General features: G+C 36.9%; 1 protein-coding gene and 2 pseudogenes across 1 annotated transcript; all 3 read left to right on the top strand.

Moving 5' to 3' along the window:
• The first annotated feature begins 1645 nt into the window (after positions 1–1645).
• On the top strand, positions 1646–3561 carry LOC116927536 (annotated as a pseudogene).
• Positions 3562–10342: 6781 nt separating this feature from the next.
• On the top strand, positions 10343–12023 carry LOC123471387 (annotated as a pseudogene).
• A 93-nt stretch (positions 12024–12116) lies between these two features.
• On the top strand, positions 12117–13277 carry LOC123471386. The gene has a single exon (XM_045172620.1). The coding sequence runs from the start codon at positions 12117–12119 to the stop codon at positions 13275–13277; it is 1161 nt and encodes a 386-aa protein (XP_045028555.1).
• The last annotated feature ends 4777 nt before the right edge of the window (positions 13278–18054 follow it).

Below are 18054 nucleotides of genomic sequence, written 5' to 3'. Positions count from 1 at the left end.
TTTTACTTCTATATGTAAACAGTATCAAATATACTTTTATTCAACATGAATACACTGTTATACCATGAGTTTTTACTTCCATATGTATACTGCATCAAATATACTTGTATTCAACGTGAATACACTGTTATACCATGAGTTTTTATTTCTAAATGTCTACTGCATCAAATATACTTTTATATATGTGAATACACTGTTATACCATGAGTTTTTACTTCTATATGTAAAAAGCATCAAATATACTTGTTTTCAATTTGAATACACTGTTATACCATGAATTTTTACTTCTATATGTAAACAGCATCAAATATACTTGTATTCAATGTGAATACACTGTTATACCATGAGTTTTTATTTCTATATGTAAAAAGCATCAAATATACTTGTATTCAATGTGAATACACTGTTTTACCATGAGCTTTTATTTCTATATGTAAACAGCATCACATTTACTTTTATTCAAGATGAATACACTGTTATACCATGAGTTTTTACTTCTTTATGTATACTGCTTCAAATATACTTGTATTCAATGTTAATACACTGTTTGTGGTGTACCGTCACCAGGAGGCGATAGGGGGCAAGAGAAAAGAAGCAGTCGACGGCGGAGGGGCATTGACGTCGAAAAAGGATTGAAAGTCGAAAGTGTGTAATTTTCGTGAGTGTCTTTTCTCAAGAAATAAAATCTGGAAATTCTGCCTCTTCAACCCGTGTTGGTAATTATTACCTTCCCCAGCAGAGTGGGCGTATTTTACATGGTGCCGAAACCCTATTACGAATAATACAGGGAACCTATCGAAGTCTGTCACCGGCGTGTGGCGGCCATTTTTTCAGTGCAGCCAACAAGTAAGCTTTTCTTTAACTTTTCGAACAATTCGAACGAACTCGAACATATCAAAACAAACACGACGAACATCGAACCCCACACAATTCGAACTAATTCGGTCTCAGTTTTTTGTACAATATCGCTGCCACCGAGCATGTATTACGCCTTGATCAAAACTACCATCCCAATCGCCCCACTATCTGTCTCGTGTATTTGATTATCCAGTTGTTCTATACTATAACCTCCAGCAAGAGTGAGATGTCAATAACCAATCTTTCTTTTTTTTACGCGTTTACAGATTTCTCGCACTGACCACTCATTATTGACTATACAGCTGCCCGACTAAGAAATCCCAATATCGAACTTGTATGCCTGATAGTCTTTGTCTCGAACAACTTAAGTATTTATTTAACGCTGTTTCAATAATTTAGGCCATCAACTAATTGTACTTTGCTTATCGTAGACTTAGTGGCCTGGCCAGATATTAATCTCGTCACCAGTGTCGCCACCTATTCGAAACCTTTGTCGAACTGCAACTTTTCGAGAAAAATTGCGCCATAAAAATTCTTGCAGCATCAGTCTCGAACTGCACTGCATACAGTGTCCCGTAAATTTAAAATAACTTTTCGTTACCATTACCCTAATAACAAGTCACCTTCGTTTACAGACGCCGTAAATAAAGACCAAGTTGAATCAAATAAAATCCAAGTTTTCCCATTCGAACTATTTGGATTTGGACATTTGATTCGGTGGTCATCCTTTCACGCTTAGCTCGAACCCCAATCGAACTCTCGAGCAAGCTTACGGCTTAATCGAAGCATGGCCGACGAAAACGTTGTTGACCCGCCCGCCCTATTCGGCATGCGAACAAATTCCAAGCAGCGTAGACACACGAACCTTCTGCGGCAAGCAAGAGAGTTAATAAACATCAACGCCACGCGAGAAGATTCGAAGCATTCATGCCAACTTTCGAACTGGCGCACAGTAATCTCGTTCACATTCACGAACGATACGTGTCCGCCGCACAACTTGACGATGGTGAACTGCACGCAGCAGCCACCTACTTAGAAAGCATCAACAATCTGCAAGCCGCATGTGCTCAAGCAGTCGCTGCCGCCTTACAAAGAACAGCCCCTCGACGCGCATGGAATATTTCCAACACCGTGGTCCGTGAGTTCAGTCAAAATGTATCAATTCCTCAACCTAATCAAGAGATCGACATTGTGAGCATCGTACCAGAGCCGTAACAGCCAAACGGCCCACCACAGCCGAACCAAGACGATCGATCGAACGACACGCAGCACGACACCTTAAATCACGTAAATTTTGACCTTCACACAGCAGCAAAACAACGCAAAATCGATCTTGAATTTCGATTGAAGCAAGCAAAAATAAAACAGGATCGTGAACTCAAAGATCTAGAGCTCAAAAACGCGCGGGAACGAGAAGACCTGGAACTTGAAATTCAGTACGAAAATCACTTGATCGAGAGCTGTGGTAGTGCAATTGGATCACCGCAATTATCGTCCACACCCAACTTACCAAGCAACGTCCCGATGAATGATTTGGTTAACCTTCCGCTTCTGCCAGCTGTCGTTAACTCGACTCCACCGACGCAACCTAATTTTGCCCCGTCGCATCATTGGCTGAAGCTAGACGTGGCAAAATTCAATGGAGACCCCCGTAAATGGCTTAAATACGCCCACGGTATAAGAGCAACGATCCAAGATGTAAATATGCCCGAATCGCTGAAACTTCTGGGGCTTCAAGAAAGTTTGAAGGAAGACATCCAGCGTCGTGTCACTCATATTTTCACGGGTGCGTACACTTTTCAATCGGCTTGGGCCGAGCTAGAAAAAAATATGGAAGCCCGCACCTTAACATACAAGCACACGATCAGCATATGCAGCAGCTCCCTTCATTCAGAATCGGGGACTTTAACGCACTCTTTAATTTGGCCGCTGCAGTACGCGACGCCATGTCAAGCGTAGATGAAAGCCACGTCATGATGTTCAACACCGTCACCAACTTACTTCATACCAAATTGCCGATCAACTTACAAACAGACTGGGGAAAATATGCTTATGGTTTAGACAGAATGGCCACCTTAAAAGATTTCGACAAATGGATCGATCGCGTGCTCAGCGCTGAAGAACTTCGTGGCGGAAAGCTATCGTCATCCAACGCAATGAACGCTGTTAAAAACCCCGTTCAGCCTTCAAATAGCAACCGTCAGTTGGGCAGCTACACACCCGGAAGCAGCAACTACAATAACCGCGGACCGACCGTTCTCGCAGGATCCTTATCAAACGTTACCACCCTTTCTGACTGCCCGGCCTGCAAAGAAAGTCCGACCCACAGGTTAGAGATGTGCAACGTGTTTAAACGAATGTTGGTGAATGCCCGCGCATCGCTGTGTGCCACCAACAATCACTGCTTCAAGTGTCTCGTCCGCGGCCACTATGGACGGAAATGCAACTCAACCGAATCGAAATGCAAGGAGTGCCAGGGCCCGCATCATTCGCTGCTTCACGGAGCCGAGCGACAGTTTCCCTCCTCATCGCGAAACCAAGGTAAAAACCATACTATATTAATGGTAAAGGCACCAACAGCCAATATCCGCCCAGTCCTATTAGCTATTGTCAAACTCGTAGTGGAAATGAACAATTCGGCTCAAACAACCTTCGCGATTCTTGACCAAGGCAGCGAAGCTACTCTCATATCGCGAAACCTAGCGAATTTGCTTAAGTTGAAAGGTCCTTCAGCCAGCATTTGCTTCGGCTCGTTTAACAACTCTGTGTTAATGGATTAATGTTTCCTCTAAATTTTCTGTTTTGCTCCAGTAATTGAGCTTGCAGACGAAGAATTAGAGCTGAAAAAAAGAAAGAAACATTACATAATGAATACAATAACAATCATTCAAAGAATTACCATACTTAGCCTTCAATTGTTCAGTTTCCATCACTAATTAATTAAGTTAATACTAACGAAAAAAAATATGCAGAACATGTGCTTAATTAGTCTCTTTATTTTGTACGTGCTCACTGCTTAGGCTATCTTCAGTCATTAATTAGTACAACTGCGAGCGCTAGATGGCTGTGGGTCGAAAAAAGGAAAAAAACGAGGGAGCAAAAAAAATTTTTTTTTCTTGGTAAAACGGATTGTCATATAATAATAAAATGTACACATGTTGAAGCTATTTATATTTTTTTATAAGATTTCTATTTTTTATTTGTAAAATAAACGCTGAAGTTGACGATGAGCAGATGACGCCATCTTCATGACGCTATTGAACCACGCTAGTGACGCCACTATCACCGATAGATGGAAATCTTCAAAACCACATTTGGTATTAAACTATAATAGAAATTTTCTTTTCGTGCTGTATATTTATATTTGATCAATTAAAAAAAACGATCCATTTCACCAGGGTAGTTCCACACCGCTTTATGCTGTTGAGCTATTAATTTTTAAAAATATTTTGTAAACAGAATTCTATTTCGACTTGGCCGATATTCGAACATCGACTTTTGGGAATCACAGTCCGAGTTGCTGACCACTACACCACTGGTTGCTGATAGGAAAACGGGAAAACATAGGAGCGTATGGTATGGCCCAGGAAACCCCCCTTCACTCACCCCTCTCCCATGAGTGCGTGCAGCCTCCCCGCTCTGACCACCCTTCTGGCCGGCTTGAGCAGCGCGTCGCGTCCCCCCCGTTAAACTCAAAATTTAAAATTATTTTTTTTTTTTTTTAAAAAAAAAAAAAAATTTTTAAAAAAAAATAATAAAAAAAAAAATTAATTTATAAAATATATACATTTTTTTTTTTCCCAAACAAATAAAATTTGTAAATTGAAAAAGGGGAAAGGTAAAACCCAAAAAACTAAAAGGGAGAAAAAGCCTTTAAACTCAAAAACCAAAAAAGAGGAAAAAACAAAAAAAAATGGCAAAAGCACGGAAATGTGTTCATTTTCAAATTAACGATAGTTGTGATGTGAAAACGACTTTCGTAACAAATGAAATTTTTAGTAAAAAAAAGGAAAAGTTCATAGAAAAAATAAAGATTGAAATGGTTTAAAAAAAGAAAAAAAAAAAATGAAAATATGTTTGAAAAATAAAAAAGGAAAAAAAAATAAAAAAATTTTTAAAATAAAAAAAAAAAAAAAAAAAAAAAAAAAAAAAAAAAAAAAAATTAAATTTTTTTTTTCGAAATATGTAACTGTGGATTATAAACTGAGGAAATATGAATTTATGAAAAATTAGGCTAAAAAAATAAAGGGAGAAGGAGAGGGAAATTTCTCCTCGGGAAAGGGAGTGGAGATTGGAAAAAAAAAAAGAAAGAAAAAAAAGAAAAAATGTGATACCATGAGTTTTTACTTCTATATGTAAATGGGATGAAATATACTAGTATTCAATGTGAATACACTGTAATACCATGAGTTTTTACTTCTATATGTAAATAGGATCAAATATACTCGTATTAGTGTGAATACTTTGTAATACCTTGAGTTTTTACTTCTATATGTAGACAGGCAAATATACTTGTATTCAATGTGAATACACTGTGATACCATGAGTTTTTACTTCTATATGTAAATAGGATCAAATAAAATTGTATTGAATGTGAATACAGTGTTATATTAAGAATTTATACTTCTATATGTAAACAGAATCAAATAGACTTGTATTTAATGTGAATACACTGTGATATTATGAGTTTATACTTCTATATGTAAACAGGATCAACTATACCTGTATCATTTTGAAAACACTGTGATACCATGACTTTTTACTTCTACATGTAAACAGAATTAAATATACTTGTATGCAATCTGAATACTCTGTTATACCATGAGTTTATACTTCTATCTGTAAACAGAATCAAATATACTTTTATTCAATGTGAATACACTGTGATATTACGAGTTTATACTTCTACGTGTAAACAGAATCAAATAATTGAATTGTATTCAATTTGAATACACTGTGATATTATGAGTTTATACTTCCACATGTAAACAGAATCAAATATACTTGTATTCAATGTGAATACACTGTTATATTATGAGTTTATACTTCTACATGTAAACAGAATCAAATATACTTGAATTCAATGTGAATACACTGTGATACGATAAGTTTTTACTTCTTTATGTAAACAGGATCAAATATTCTTGTATTCAATGTGAATACACTGTTATATTATGAGTTTATACTTCTACATGTAAACAGAATCTAATATACTTGTATTTAATGTGAATACACTGTGATACCATGAGTTTATACCTCTACATGAAAACAGAATCAAATAGACTTGTATTCAATGTGAATACACTGTGATATTATGAGTTTATACTTCTACATATAAACAGAATCAAATAGACTTGTATTCAATGTGAATACAGTGTGATATTATGAATTTATACTTCTACATTTAAACAAAATCAAATATACTTGTATTCAATTTGAATACACTGTGATACCATGAGTTTTTACTTCTTTATGTAAATAGGATCAAATATACTAGTAGTCAATGTCAATTCACTTTAATACCATGAGTTTTTACTTCTATATGTAAACAGGCAAATATACTTGTATTTAATGTGAATACACAGTGATATTATGGGTTTATACTTCTACATGTAAACAGAATCAAATATACTTGTATTCAATGTGAATACACTGTGATACCATGAGTTTTTACTTCTATATGTAAACAGAATCAAATATACTTGTATGCAATGTGAATACACTGTGATACCATGAGTTTATACTTCTTTATGAAAACAGGATCAAATAAAATTGTATTCAATGTGAATACGCTGTTATATTATGAGTTTATACTTCTATATGTAACCAGAATCAAATATACTTGTATTCAATGTGAATACACTGTGATATTATGAGTTTATACTTCTACATGTAAACAGAATCAAATAGACTTGTATTCAATGTGAATAAACAGTGATATTATGAGTTTATACTTCCATATGTATACAGATTAAAATAGACTTGTATTCAATGTGAATACACTGTGATACAATGAGTTTTTACTTCTATATGTAAACAGGATCAAATATACTTGTATTTATTTTGAATACATTGTGATACCATGAGTTTTTACTTCGATATGTAAATAGGATCAAATATACTAGTATTCAATGTAAATACACAGTAATACCACGAGTTTTTACTTCTATATGTAAACAGGATCAAATATACATGTATTTAATGTGAATACACTGTGATACCTTGAGTTTTTACTTCTATATGTAAACAGAATCAAATATACTTGTATTCAAGGTGAATACACTGTGAAATTATGAGTTTATACTTCTACATGTAAACAGAATAAAATATACTTGTATTCAATGTAAATAATCTGTGATATTATGAGTTTATACTTCCACATGTAAACAGGATCAAATATACTTCTATTCAAGGTGAATACACTGTGAAATTATGAGTTTATACTTCTATAAGTAAACAGAATAAAATATACTTGTATTCAATGTGAATACACTGTGATACCATGAGTTTTTACTTCTATGTGTAAACAAGATCAAATATAAATGTATTCTATGTGAATACACTGTAATATTATGAGTTTATACTTCCACATGTAAACAGAATCAAATATACTTGTTTTCAATGTGAATACACTGTGATACTATGAGTTTATACTTCTATATGTAAACAGAATCAAATAAACTTGTATTCAATGTAAATACACTGTGATATTATGACCTTATACTTCCAAATGTAAACAGAATCAAATAAACTTGTATTGAATGTGAATACACTGTTATACCATGATATTTTACTTCTATATGTAAACAGGATCAAATATACTTGTATTCAATGTGAATACACTGTGATATTATGAGTTTATACTTCAACATGTAAACACATTCAAATATACTTGTATCCAATGTGAACACACTGTGATATTATGAGTTTATACTTCCACATGTAAACAGAATCAAATATTCTTTTACTGAATGTGAATACACTGTGATACCATGAGTTTATACTTCTATATGTAAACAGGATTAAATATAATTGTATGCAATGTGAATACAAAGTTATATTATGAGTTTATACTTCTACATGTAAAGAGAATCAAATATACTTGTATTCAATGTTAATACATTGTGATTCCATGAGTTTATATTTCTACATGTACACAGAATCAAATATACTTGTATTCAATGTGAATACACTGTTATACCATGAGTTTTTACTTCTATATGTCTACTGCATCAAATATACTTTTATATATGTGAATACACTGTTATACCATGAGTTTTTACTTCTATATGTAAACAGCATCAAATATACTTGTATTCAATAAGAATACACTGTTATACCATGAGTTTCTACTTCTATATGTATACAGTATCAAATATACTTGTATTCAATGTGAATACACTGTTATACCATGAGTTTTTACTTCTATATGTAAACAGCATCAAATATACTTTTATTCAATGTGAATACACTCTTATACCATAAGTTTTAACTTCTATATGTAAACAGCATCAAATATACTTTTATTCAATGTGAATACACTGTTATACCATAAGTTTCTACTTCTATATGTAAACAGGATCAAATATACTTGTATTCAATGTAAATACACTGTTATACCATGAGTTTTTACTTCAATATGTATACTGCATCAAATATACTTGTATTCAATGTGAATAGACTGTTATACCATGAGTTTTTACTTCTATATGTAAACAGCATCAAATATACTTGTATTCAATGTGAATACACTGTTATACCATGGGTTTTTATTTCTATATGTAAACAGCATCAAATATACTTGTATTCAATGTGAATACACTGTTATACCATGATTTTTTACTTCTATATGTAAACAGTATCAAATATACTTTTATTCAACATGAATACACTGTTATACCATGAGTTTTTACTTCCATATGTATACTGCATCAAATATACTTGAATTCAACGTGAATACACTGTTATACCATGAGTTTTTATTTCTAAATGTCTACTGCATCAAATATACTTTTATATATGTGAATACACTGTTATACCATGAGTTTTTACTTCTATATGTAAAAAGCATCAAATATACTTGTTTTCAATTTGAATACACTGTTATACCATGAATTTTTACTTCTATATGTAAACAGCATCAAATATACTTGTATTCAATGTGAATACACTGTTATACCATGAGTTTTTATTTCTATATGTAAAAAGCATCAAATATACTTGTATTCAATGTGAATACACTGTTTTACCATGAGCTTTTATTTCTATATGTAAACAGCATCACATTTACTTTTATTCAAGATGAATACACTGTTATACCATGAGTTTTTACTTCTTTATGTATACTGCTTCAAATATACTTGTATTCAATGTTAATACACTGTTTGTGGTGTACCGTCACCAGGAGGCGATAGGGGGGCAAGAGAAAAGAAGCAGTCGACGGCGGAGGGGCATTGACGTCGAAAAAAGGATTGAAAGTCGAAAGTGTGTAATTTTCGTGAGTGTCTTTTCTCAAGAAATAAAATCTGGAAATTCTGCCTCTTCAACCCGTGTTGGTAATTATTACCTTCCCCAGCAGAGTGGGCGTATTTTACACGGTGCCGAAACCCTATTACGAATAATACAGGGAACCTATCGAAGTCTGTCACCGGCGTGTGGCGGCCATTTTTTCAGTGCAGCCAACAAGTAAGCTTTTCTTTAACTTTTCGAACAATTCGAACGAACTCGAACATATCAAAACAAACACGACGAACATCGAACCCCCACAATTCGAACTAATTCGGTCTCAGTTTTTTGTACAATATCGCTGCCACCGAGCATGTATTACGCCTTGATCAAAACTACCATCCCAAATCGCCCCACTATCTGTCTCGTGTATTTGATTATCCAGTTGTTCTATACTATAACCTCCAGCAAGAGTGAGATGTCAATAACCAATCTTTCTTTTTTTTACGCGTTTACAGATTTCTCGCACTGACCACTCATTATTGACTATACAGCTGCCCGACTAAGAAATCCCAATATCGAACTTGTATGCCTGATAGTCTTTGTCTCGAACAACTTAAGTATTTATTTAACGCTGTTTCAATAATTTAGGCCATCAACTAATTGTACTTTGCTTATCGTAGACTTAGTGGCCTGGCCAGATATTAATCTCGTCACCAGTGTCGCCACCTATTCGAAACCTTTGTCGAACTGCAACTTTTCGAGAAAAATTGCGCCATAAAAATTCTTGCAGCATCAGTCTCGAACTGCACTGCATACAGTGTCCCGTAAATTTAAAATAACTTTTCGTTACCATTACCCTAATAACAAGTCACCTTCGTTTACAGACGTCGTAAATAAAGACCAAGTTGAATCAAATAAAATCCAAGTTTTCCCATTCGAACTATTTGGATTTGGACATTTGATTCGGTGGTCATCCTTTCACGCTTAGCTCGAACCCCAATCGAACTCTCGAGCAAGCTTACGGCTTAATCGAAGCATGGCCGACGAAAACGTTGTTGACCCGCCCGCCCTATTCGGCATGCGAACAAATTCCAAGCAGCGTAGACACACGAACCTTCTGCGGCAAGCAAGAGAGTTAATAAACATCAACGCCACGCGAGAAGATTCGAAGCATTCATGCCAACTTTCGAACTGGCGCACAGTAATCTCGTTCACATTCACGAACGATACGTGTCCGCCGCACAACTTGACGATGGTGAACTGCACGCAGCAGCCACCTACTTAGAAAGCATCAACAATCTGCAAGCCGCATGTGCTCAAGCAGTCGCTGCCGCCTTACAAAGAACAGCCCCTCGACGCGCATGGAATATTTCCAACACCGTGGTCCGTGAGTTCAGTCAAAATGTATCAATTCCTCAACCTAATCAAGAGATCGACATTGTGAGCATCGTACCAGAGCCGTAACAGCCAAACGGCCCACCACAGCCGAACCAAGACGATCGATCGAACGACACGCAGCACGACACCTTAAATCACGTAAATTTTGACCTTCACACAGCAGCAAAACAACGCAAAATCGATCTTGAATTTCGATTGAAGCAAGCAAAAATAAAACAGGATCGTGAACTCAAAGATCTAGAGCTCAAAAACGCGCGGGAACGAGAAGACCTGGAACTTGAAATTCAGTACGAAAATCACTTGATCGAGAGCTGTGGTAGTGCAATTGGATCACCGCAATTATCGTCCACACCCAACTTACCAAGCAACGTCCCGATGAATGATTTGGTTAACCTTCCGCTTCTGCCAGCTGTCGTTAACTCGACTCCACCGACGCAACCTAATTTTGCCCCGTCGCATCATTGGCTGAAGCTAGACGTGGCAAAATTCAATGGAGACCCCCGTAAATGGCTTAAATACGCCCACGGTATAAGAGCAACGATCCAAGATGTAAATATGCCCGAATCGCTGAAACTTCTGGGGCTTCAAGAAAGTTTGAAGGAAGACATCCAGCGTCGTGTCACTCATATTTTCACGGGTGCGTACACTTTTCAATCGGCTTGGGCCGAGCTAGAAAAAAATATGGAAGCCCGCACCTTAACATACAAGCACACGATCAGCATATGCAGCAGCTCCCTTCATTCAGAATCGGGGACTTTAACGCACTCTTTAATTTGGCCGCTGCAGTACGCGACGCCATGTCAAGCGTAGATGAAAGCCACGTCATGATGTTCAACACCGTCACCAACTTACTTCATACCAAATTGCCGATCAACTTACAAACAGACTGGGGAAAATATGCTTATGGTTTAGACAGAATGGCCACCTTAAAAGATTTCGACAAATGGATCGATCGCGTGCTCAGCGCTGAAGAACTTCGTGGCGGAAAGCTATCGTCATCCAACGCAATGAACGCTGTTAAAAACCCCGTTCAGCCTTCAAATAGCAACCGTCAGTTGGGCAGCTACACACCCGGAAGCAGCAACTACAATAACCGCGGACCGACCGTTCTCGCAGGATCCTTATCAAACGTTACCACCCTTTCTGACTGCCCGGCCTGCAAAGAAAGTCCGACCCACAGGTTAGAGATGTGCAACGTGTTTAAACGAATGTTGGTGAATGCCCGCGCATCGCTGTGTGCCACCAACAATCACTGCTTCAAGTGTCTCGTCCGCGGCCACTATGGACGGAAATGCAACTCAACCGAATCGAAATGCTAGGAGTGCCAGGGCCCGCATCATTCGCTGCTTCACGGAGCCGAGCGACAGTTTCCCTCCTCATCGCGAAACCAAGGTAAAAACCATACTATATTAATGGTAAAGGCACCAACAGCCAATATCCGCCCAGTCCTATTAGCTATTGTCAAACTCGTAGTGGAAATGAACAATTCGGCTCAAACAACCTTCGCGATTCTTGACCAAGGCAGCGAAGCTACTCTCATATCGCGAAACCTAGCGAATTTGCTTAAGTTGAAAGGTCCTTCAGCCAGCATTTGCTTCGGCTCGTTTAACAACTCTGTGTTAATGGATTCGAACATCGTAGCATTCAAACTCAAATCGATCGACGGATCGCAAGCGTTCGACGTTCGCGAAGCGTTTGTTGTCCCCAGCATTAATCTTTCGCAACGCAAAATTAACTGGCCTGGCATCAAGAAACGATGGGAACATTTAGCCGACATCGACTTACCTGCCATAGACTCTTCCAAAGTAGAAATTCTTGTGGGGATGGACATGTTACCATCTCTTCGAAGGCTAAACACTGCTGCCCCAAATGATGGTGAAACCGGCCCTACCGCTTTGCAAACGTGTTTTGGCTGGGCTGTAGTGGGCAAAATACCGTTGTGTCTAGTCGCCGTACCGAGCAACAAAAGCAGCGTGAACTTAGGTTTCGTCCGACAAGAACCCTTTCTATCAGAAGTAGTTGACCGTTTCCATTTAACTGAAACCTTCGGCGTCGTGGCAAAAGCCGCGAAAACAAATCCAGCGGCCAACGAAGACGAGCAGATGTTGAGCATCTTACAGCGATCGATAAAATTTATTGGATGTGGTTACCAAGTAGATCTTCCGCTTCGTCAAGACAGACCGGTCATACCAAACAACAGAGGACAAGCAGTTTCCCGTTTCTCTGGCCTCGAACGCCGAATGTTAGAGCCACATATGCGCGAGACCGCCGCAAAATACGTAACCATTGTCGAGAATCTTATATCGTCAGGAACCGTGGTCGCCGTCAACTGGTCGGACATAAACAAGCCGGAAGGTATGGTTTGGTATCTTCCTCACTTCTACGTCCTTAACCCGAACAAACCCGAAAAAATTCGAGTTGTCTTCGACTGCGCTGCGCTTTACAGAGGTGTGTCGCTTAACCATTATCTTTTGCGTGGCCCGCCGTTCATCCCGTCGCTAGTCGGCATCCTTCTCCGCGCTCGTCAGTTTCTCGTCGCACTCACCGCTGACATCACTGCGTTTTACCACTAAGTTGGTGTGGCCGAAAAACATCAGGTCTTACAACGATTTGTCTATCGCGAATTTGGCAGTAACGCACCAATCACAACCTACCAATTCGCAACCCTGGTATTTGGAGCTGTTTGTTCCTCCTCTGCCGCAATATTCACTTTACAGCATGCAGTCAACGCAAACGTACAATTTCCGCAGGTCGCCGATGAATTGAAAGACAATTTTTATTCCGACAATTTGAGCAACTCATTCGAAACTAACGACGAAGCAATAAATTTCGCAAAGCAAGTAACGCAGTCTCTCGCGTCCGCCGGTTTTAGTCTGACAAGCTTCGCGTCGTCATCCCGGCAAGTCTTGGCAACCATCCCAGGAAATCAGCGAACTTCAAACACCGTTGACTTGAATAAAGACGCGCTACCTGTGGAATATCTTCTTGGTATGGTGTGGGATCTTAACTCGGACTCTTACGGCATCAGAATAAAATCAATGCCAACGGTTACTACAAAACGAGAATTATTGTCCGCAATTTCTCTCACATTCGACCCTCTCGGCATTTGTCTTCCGGCCATTACCGGCGCTAAACTGTTATTTCAACAGACACAAAAACTGGCGAAAGATACACCGGATGTTCGTGGGTGGGACCAGCCTTTGTCAATCGAAATTTTGTCAAAGTGGAAGCAATGGACCTCAAGCCTCGAAAAATTGCGCCTTGTTTCTGTAAAACGATGCTTCCGACCCGCCAACTTTCCCCTCGTAGGCTCCGATTTTGTGTTGGTCATTTTTGCCGATGCTTCGCCCGTCGCCTTCGGAGCGGTCGCCTACCTGCGCGTACGATTCGGTGATAAAATTCATGTCAGCTTCGTCATGGCCAAAGGTCGCCTGGCCCCCCTCAAGCCGACAACCATCCCCCGACTGGAGTTGAAAGCGGCAGTATTGACCGTCAACCTGTCGTTAATCATGAAACAGGAGCTTCGACTTTCGTTTTCCTCAGTTGAGTTTCATACGGACTCACAAATTGTTTTGTATCAGCTTCGCGCCTCTCACCCCGGTCGTCCATCATTTGTAAACAAACGGACAAATGAGATTCTACAGCACTCGACGGATGATCAATGGCACTATATTCGCAGCAGCGACCATCCCGCCGACGATTGTACCCGAGGAATCGTTCCGAAAGACTTTGGGACAAATTGCCGCTGGATTCGAGGGCCAGATGTTCTTTTCAACGTGTCGTACACTCCACAGCCATTCGATCAGCAAAGCATTAAGGCTAAAGAAAACGAAGAAATACAGGCGGTCAATGTGCAACAGCTGGACGTTGCTATAAGTTCTTGCCACCCGTTGTCATCCGCTTTGTCTAAACTCATCGCCCGAAGCATTCAACTTAACACTCTGAAACGAGAAGCTGCTCTGCTGCTGCGCAGCGACTCCACGTCGAATGATGATCTGAATTCCGACAAGATCGCCGAAGCCAATGTGAATACACTGTTATACCATGAGTTTTTACTTCTATATGTCTACTGCATCAAATATACTTTTATATATGTGAGTACACTTTTATACCATGAGTTTTTACTTCTATATGTAAACAGCATAAAATATACTTTTATTCAATGTGAAACACTGTTATACCATGAATTTTTACTTCTATATGTATACTGCATCAAATATACTTGTATACAATGTTAATACACTGTTATACCACGAGTTTTTACTTCTATATGTAAACAGCATCAAATCTACTTTTATTTAATGTGAATACACTGCTATACCACGAGTTTTTACTTCTATATGTAAACAGCATAAATATACTTGTATTCAATGTGAATACACCGTTATACCACGAGTTTTTATTTCTATATGTAAACAGCCTCAAATATACTTGTATTCAATGTGAATACACTGTTATACCATGATTTTTTACTTCTATATGTAAACAGCATCAAATATAGTTGTATTCTATGTGAATACACTGTTATACCACGAGTTTTTATTTCTATATGTAAACAGCATCAAATATACTTGTATTCAATGTGAATACACTGTTATACCATGAGTTTTTACTTCTATATGTAAACAGCATCAAATATACTTGTATTCAATGTGAATACACTGTTATACCATGAGTATTTACTTCTATATGTATACTGCATCAAATATACTTGTATTCAATGTGAATACACTGTTATACCATGAGTTTTTACTTCTATATGTAAACAGCATCAAATATACTTTAATTTAATGTGAATACACTGTTATACCATGAGTTTTTACTTCTATATGTAAACAGCATCAAATATACTTTTATTTAATGTGAATACACTGTTATACCACGAGTTTTTACTTCTATATATAAACAGCATAAATATACTTGTATTCAATGTGAATACACCGTTATACCACGAGTTTTTATTTCTATATGTAAACAGCCTCAAATATACTTCTATTCAATGTGAATACACTGTTATACCATGAGTTTTTACTTCTATATGTAAACAGCATCAAATATACTTTTATTTAATGTGAATACACTGTTATACCATGAGTTTTTACTTCTATATGTAAACAGCATTAAATATACTTTAATTCAATGTTAATACACTGTTATACCACGAGTTTTTACTTCTACAGCACCCACACAAAGTTTGGAAACACGACGAGTGTTTCCGCGCTTTTAACACGGCGGCTTACGGGCCGAAGTGTCTGCCTTTTTTACGCGATAACTCACGTTTGAGTTATCGCAAAGCAAATCCAAAAAAATCCTCTTGTTGAGGAAAGAATTTCCTTTCACCATGAATTTTTTGAAATGTTTGTGAATAGAAGTTTAGCCCCAAAGTCATACGTATAAAGTTTGGAAACATCGGCGCGCTCGCCATATGTTTCCATGCTAAAGTGTATGTTACTGAAAAAATTATTAAAAATTCCAATTTACGAATTTTTACTTGAAACTTTTACAAACGGTAGACGACATAGTCGTCTACATTTTGACAAAGTTTAAATTTTTTTTAAGAAAGGCTGATTTTGGCCGATTTTTTTAATAAAATGTACGTCGGAAATTCTGTTCCCCCTTTCTTCCCCTTTTGCTTTTCCCTTCCATTCTTCCCCCTGGCTAGGATTTCATCCCCTCGCCACGAAAGATTGATCGGCATTTTTTTTTTTTAAATCGGCAAAATTAGCCTTTCATCAAAAAAAATTGAAACTTTGTCAAAATGTAGACGACTATGTCGTCTACCGTTTGTAAAAGTTTCAAGTAAAAATTCATAAATTGGAATTTTTAATAATTTTTTCAGTAACATACACTTTAGCATGGAAACATATGGCGAGCGCGCCGATGTTTCCAAACTTTATACCTATGACTTTGGGGCTAAACTTCTATTCACAAACATTTCAAAAATTCATGGTGAAAGGGAAATTCTTTCCTCAACAAGAGGATTTTTTTGGATTTGCTTTGCGATAACTCAAACGTGAGTTATCGCGTAAAAAAGGCAGACACTTTGGCCCGTAAGCCGCCGTGTTAAAAGCGCGGAAAAACTCGTCGTGTTTCCAAACTTTGTGTGGGTACTGTATATGTAAACAGCATAAATATACTTGTATTCAATGTGAATACACCTTTATACCACGAGTTTTTATTTCTATATGTTAACAGCCTCAAATATACTTGTATTCAATGTGAATACACTGTTATACCATGATTTTTTACTTCTATATGTAAACAGCATCAAATATACTTTTATTCAATGTGAATACACTATTATACCATGAGTTTTTACTTCTATAAGTTAACAGCATCAAATATACTGGTATTCAATGTGTCAACACTGTTATACCATGAGTTTTTACTTCTATATGTATTATGCATCAAATATACTTGTATTCAATGTGAATACACTGTTATACCATGATTTTTTACTTCTATATGTAAACAGCATCAAATATACTTTAATTCAATGTGAATACACTGTTATACCATGAGTTTTTACTTCTATATGTAAACAGCATCAAATATACTTGTATTCAATTTGAATACACTGTTATACCATGAGTTTTTATTTCTATATGTAAACAGCATCAAATATACTTGTATTCAATGTGAATACATTGTTATACCATGAGTTTTTAATTCTATATGTATACTGCATCAAATATACTTGTATTCAATGTGAATACACTGTTATACCATGAGTTTTTACTTCTATATGTATTCTGCATCAAATATACTTGTATTCAATGTGAATACACTGTTATACCATGAGTTTTTACTTCTATATGTAAACCGCATCAAATATACTTTAATTCAATGTGAATACACTGTTATACCATGAGTTCTTACTTCTATATGTAAACAGCATCAAATATACTTGTATTCAATTTGAATACACTGTTATACCATGAGTTTTTACTTCTATATGTAAACAGCATCAAATATACTTGTATTCAATGTGAATACACTGTTATACCATGAGTTTTTACTTCTATATGTAAACAGCATCAAATATACTTGTATTCAATGTGAATACACTGTTATACCATCAATTTTTACTTCTATTTGTAAACAGCATGAAATATGTTTGTATTAAATGTGAATACACTGTTATACCATGAGTTTTTATTTCTATATGTAAACAGCCTCAAATATACTTGGATTTAATGTGAATACACTGTTATACCATGAGTTTTAATTGTATATGTAAACTGCATGAAATATACCTGAATTCAATATGAATACACTGTTATACCATGAGTTTTTACTTCTATATGTAAACTGCATGGAATATACTTGTATTTAATGTGAATACACTGT

Source organism: Daphnia magna, linkage group LG4, assembly GCF_020631705.1.
Source record: "Daphnia magna isolate NIES linkage group LG4, ASM2063170v1.1, whole genome shotgun sequence".
In the NCBI taxonomy this organism is placed as follows: domain Eukaryota; kingdom Metazoa; phylum Arthropoda; class Branchiopoda; order Diplostraca; family Daphniidae; genus Daphnia; species Daphnia magna.
The sequence above is the reverse complement of the archived record's forward strand: the minus strand, read 5'-3'. Positions and strand labels throughout refer to the sequence as shown.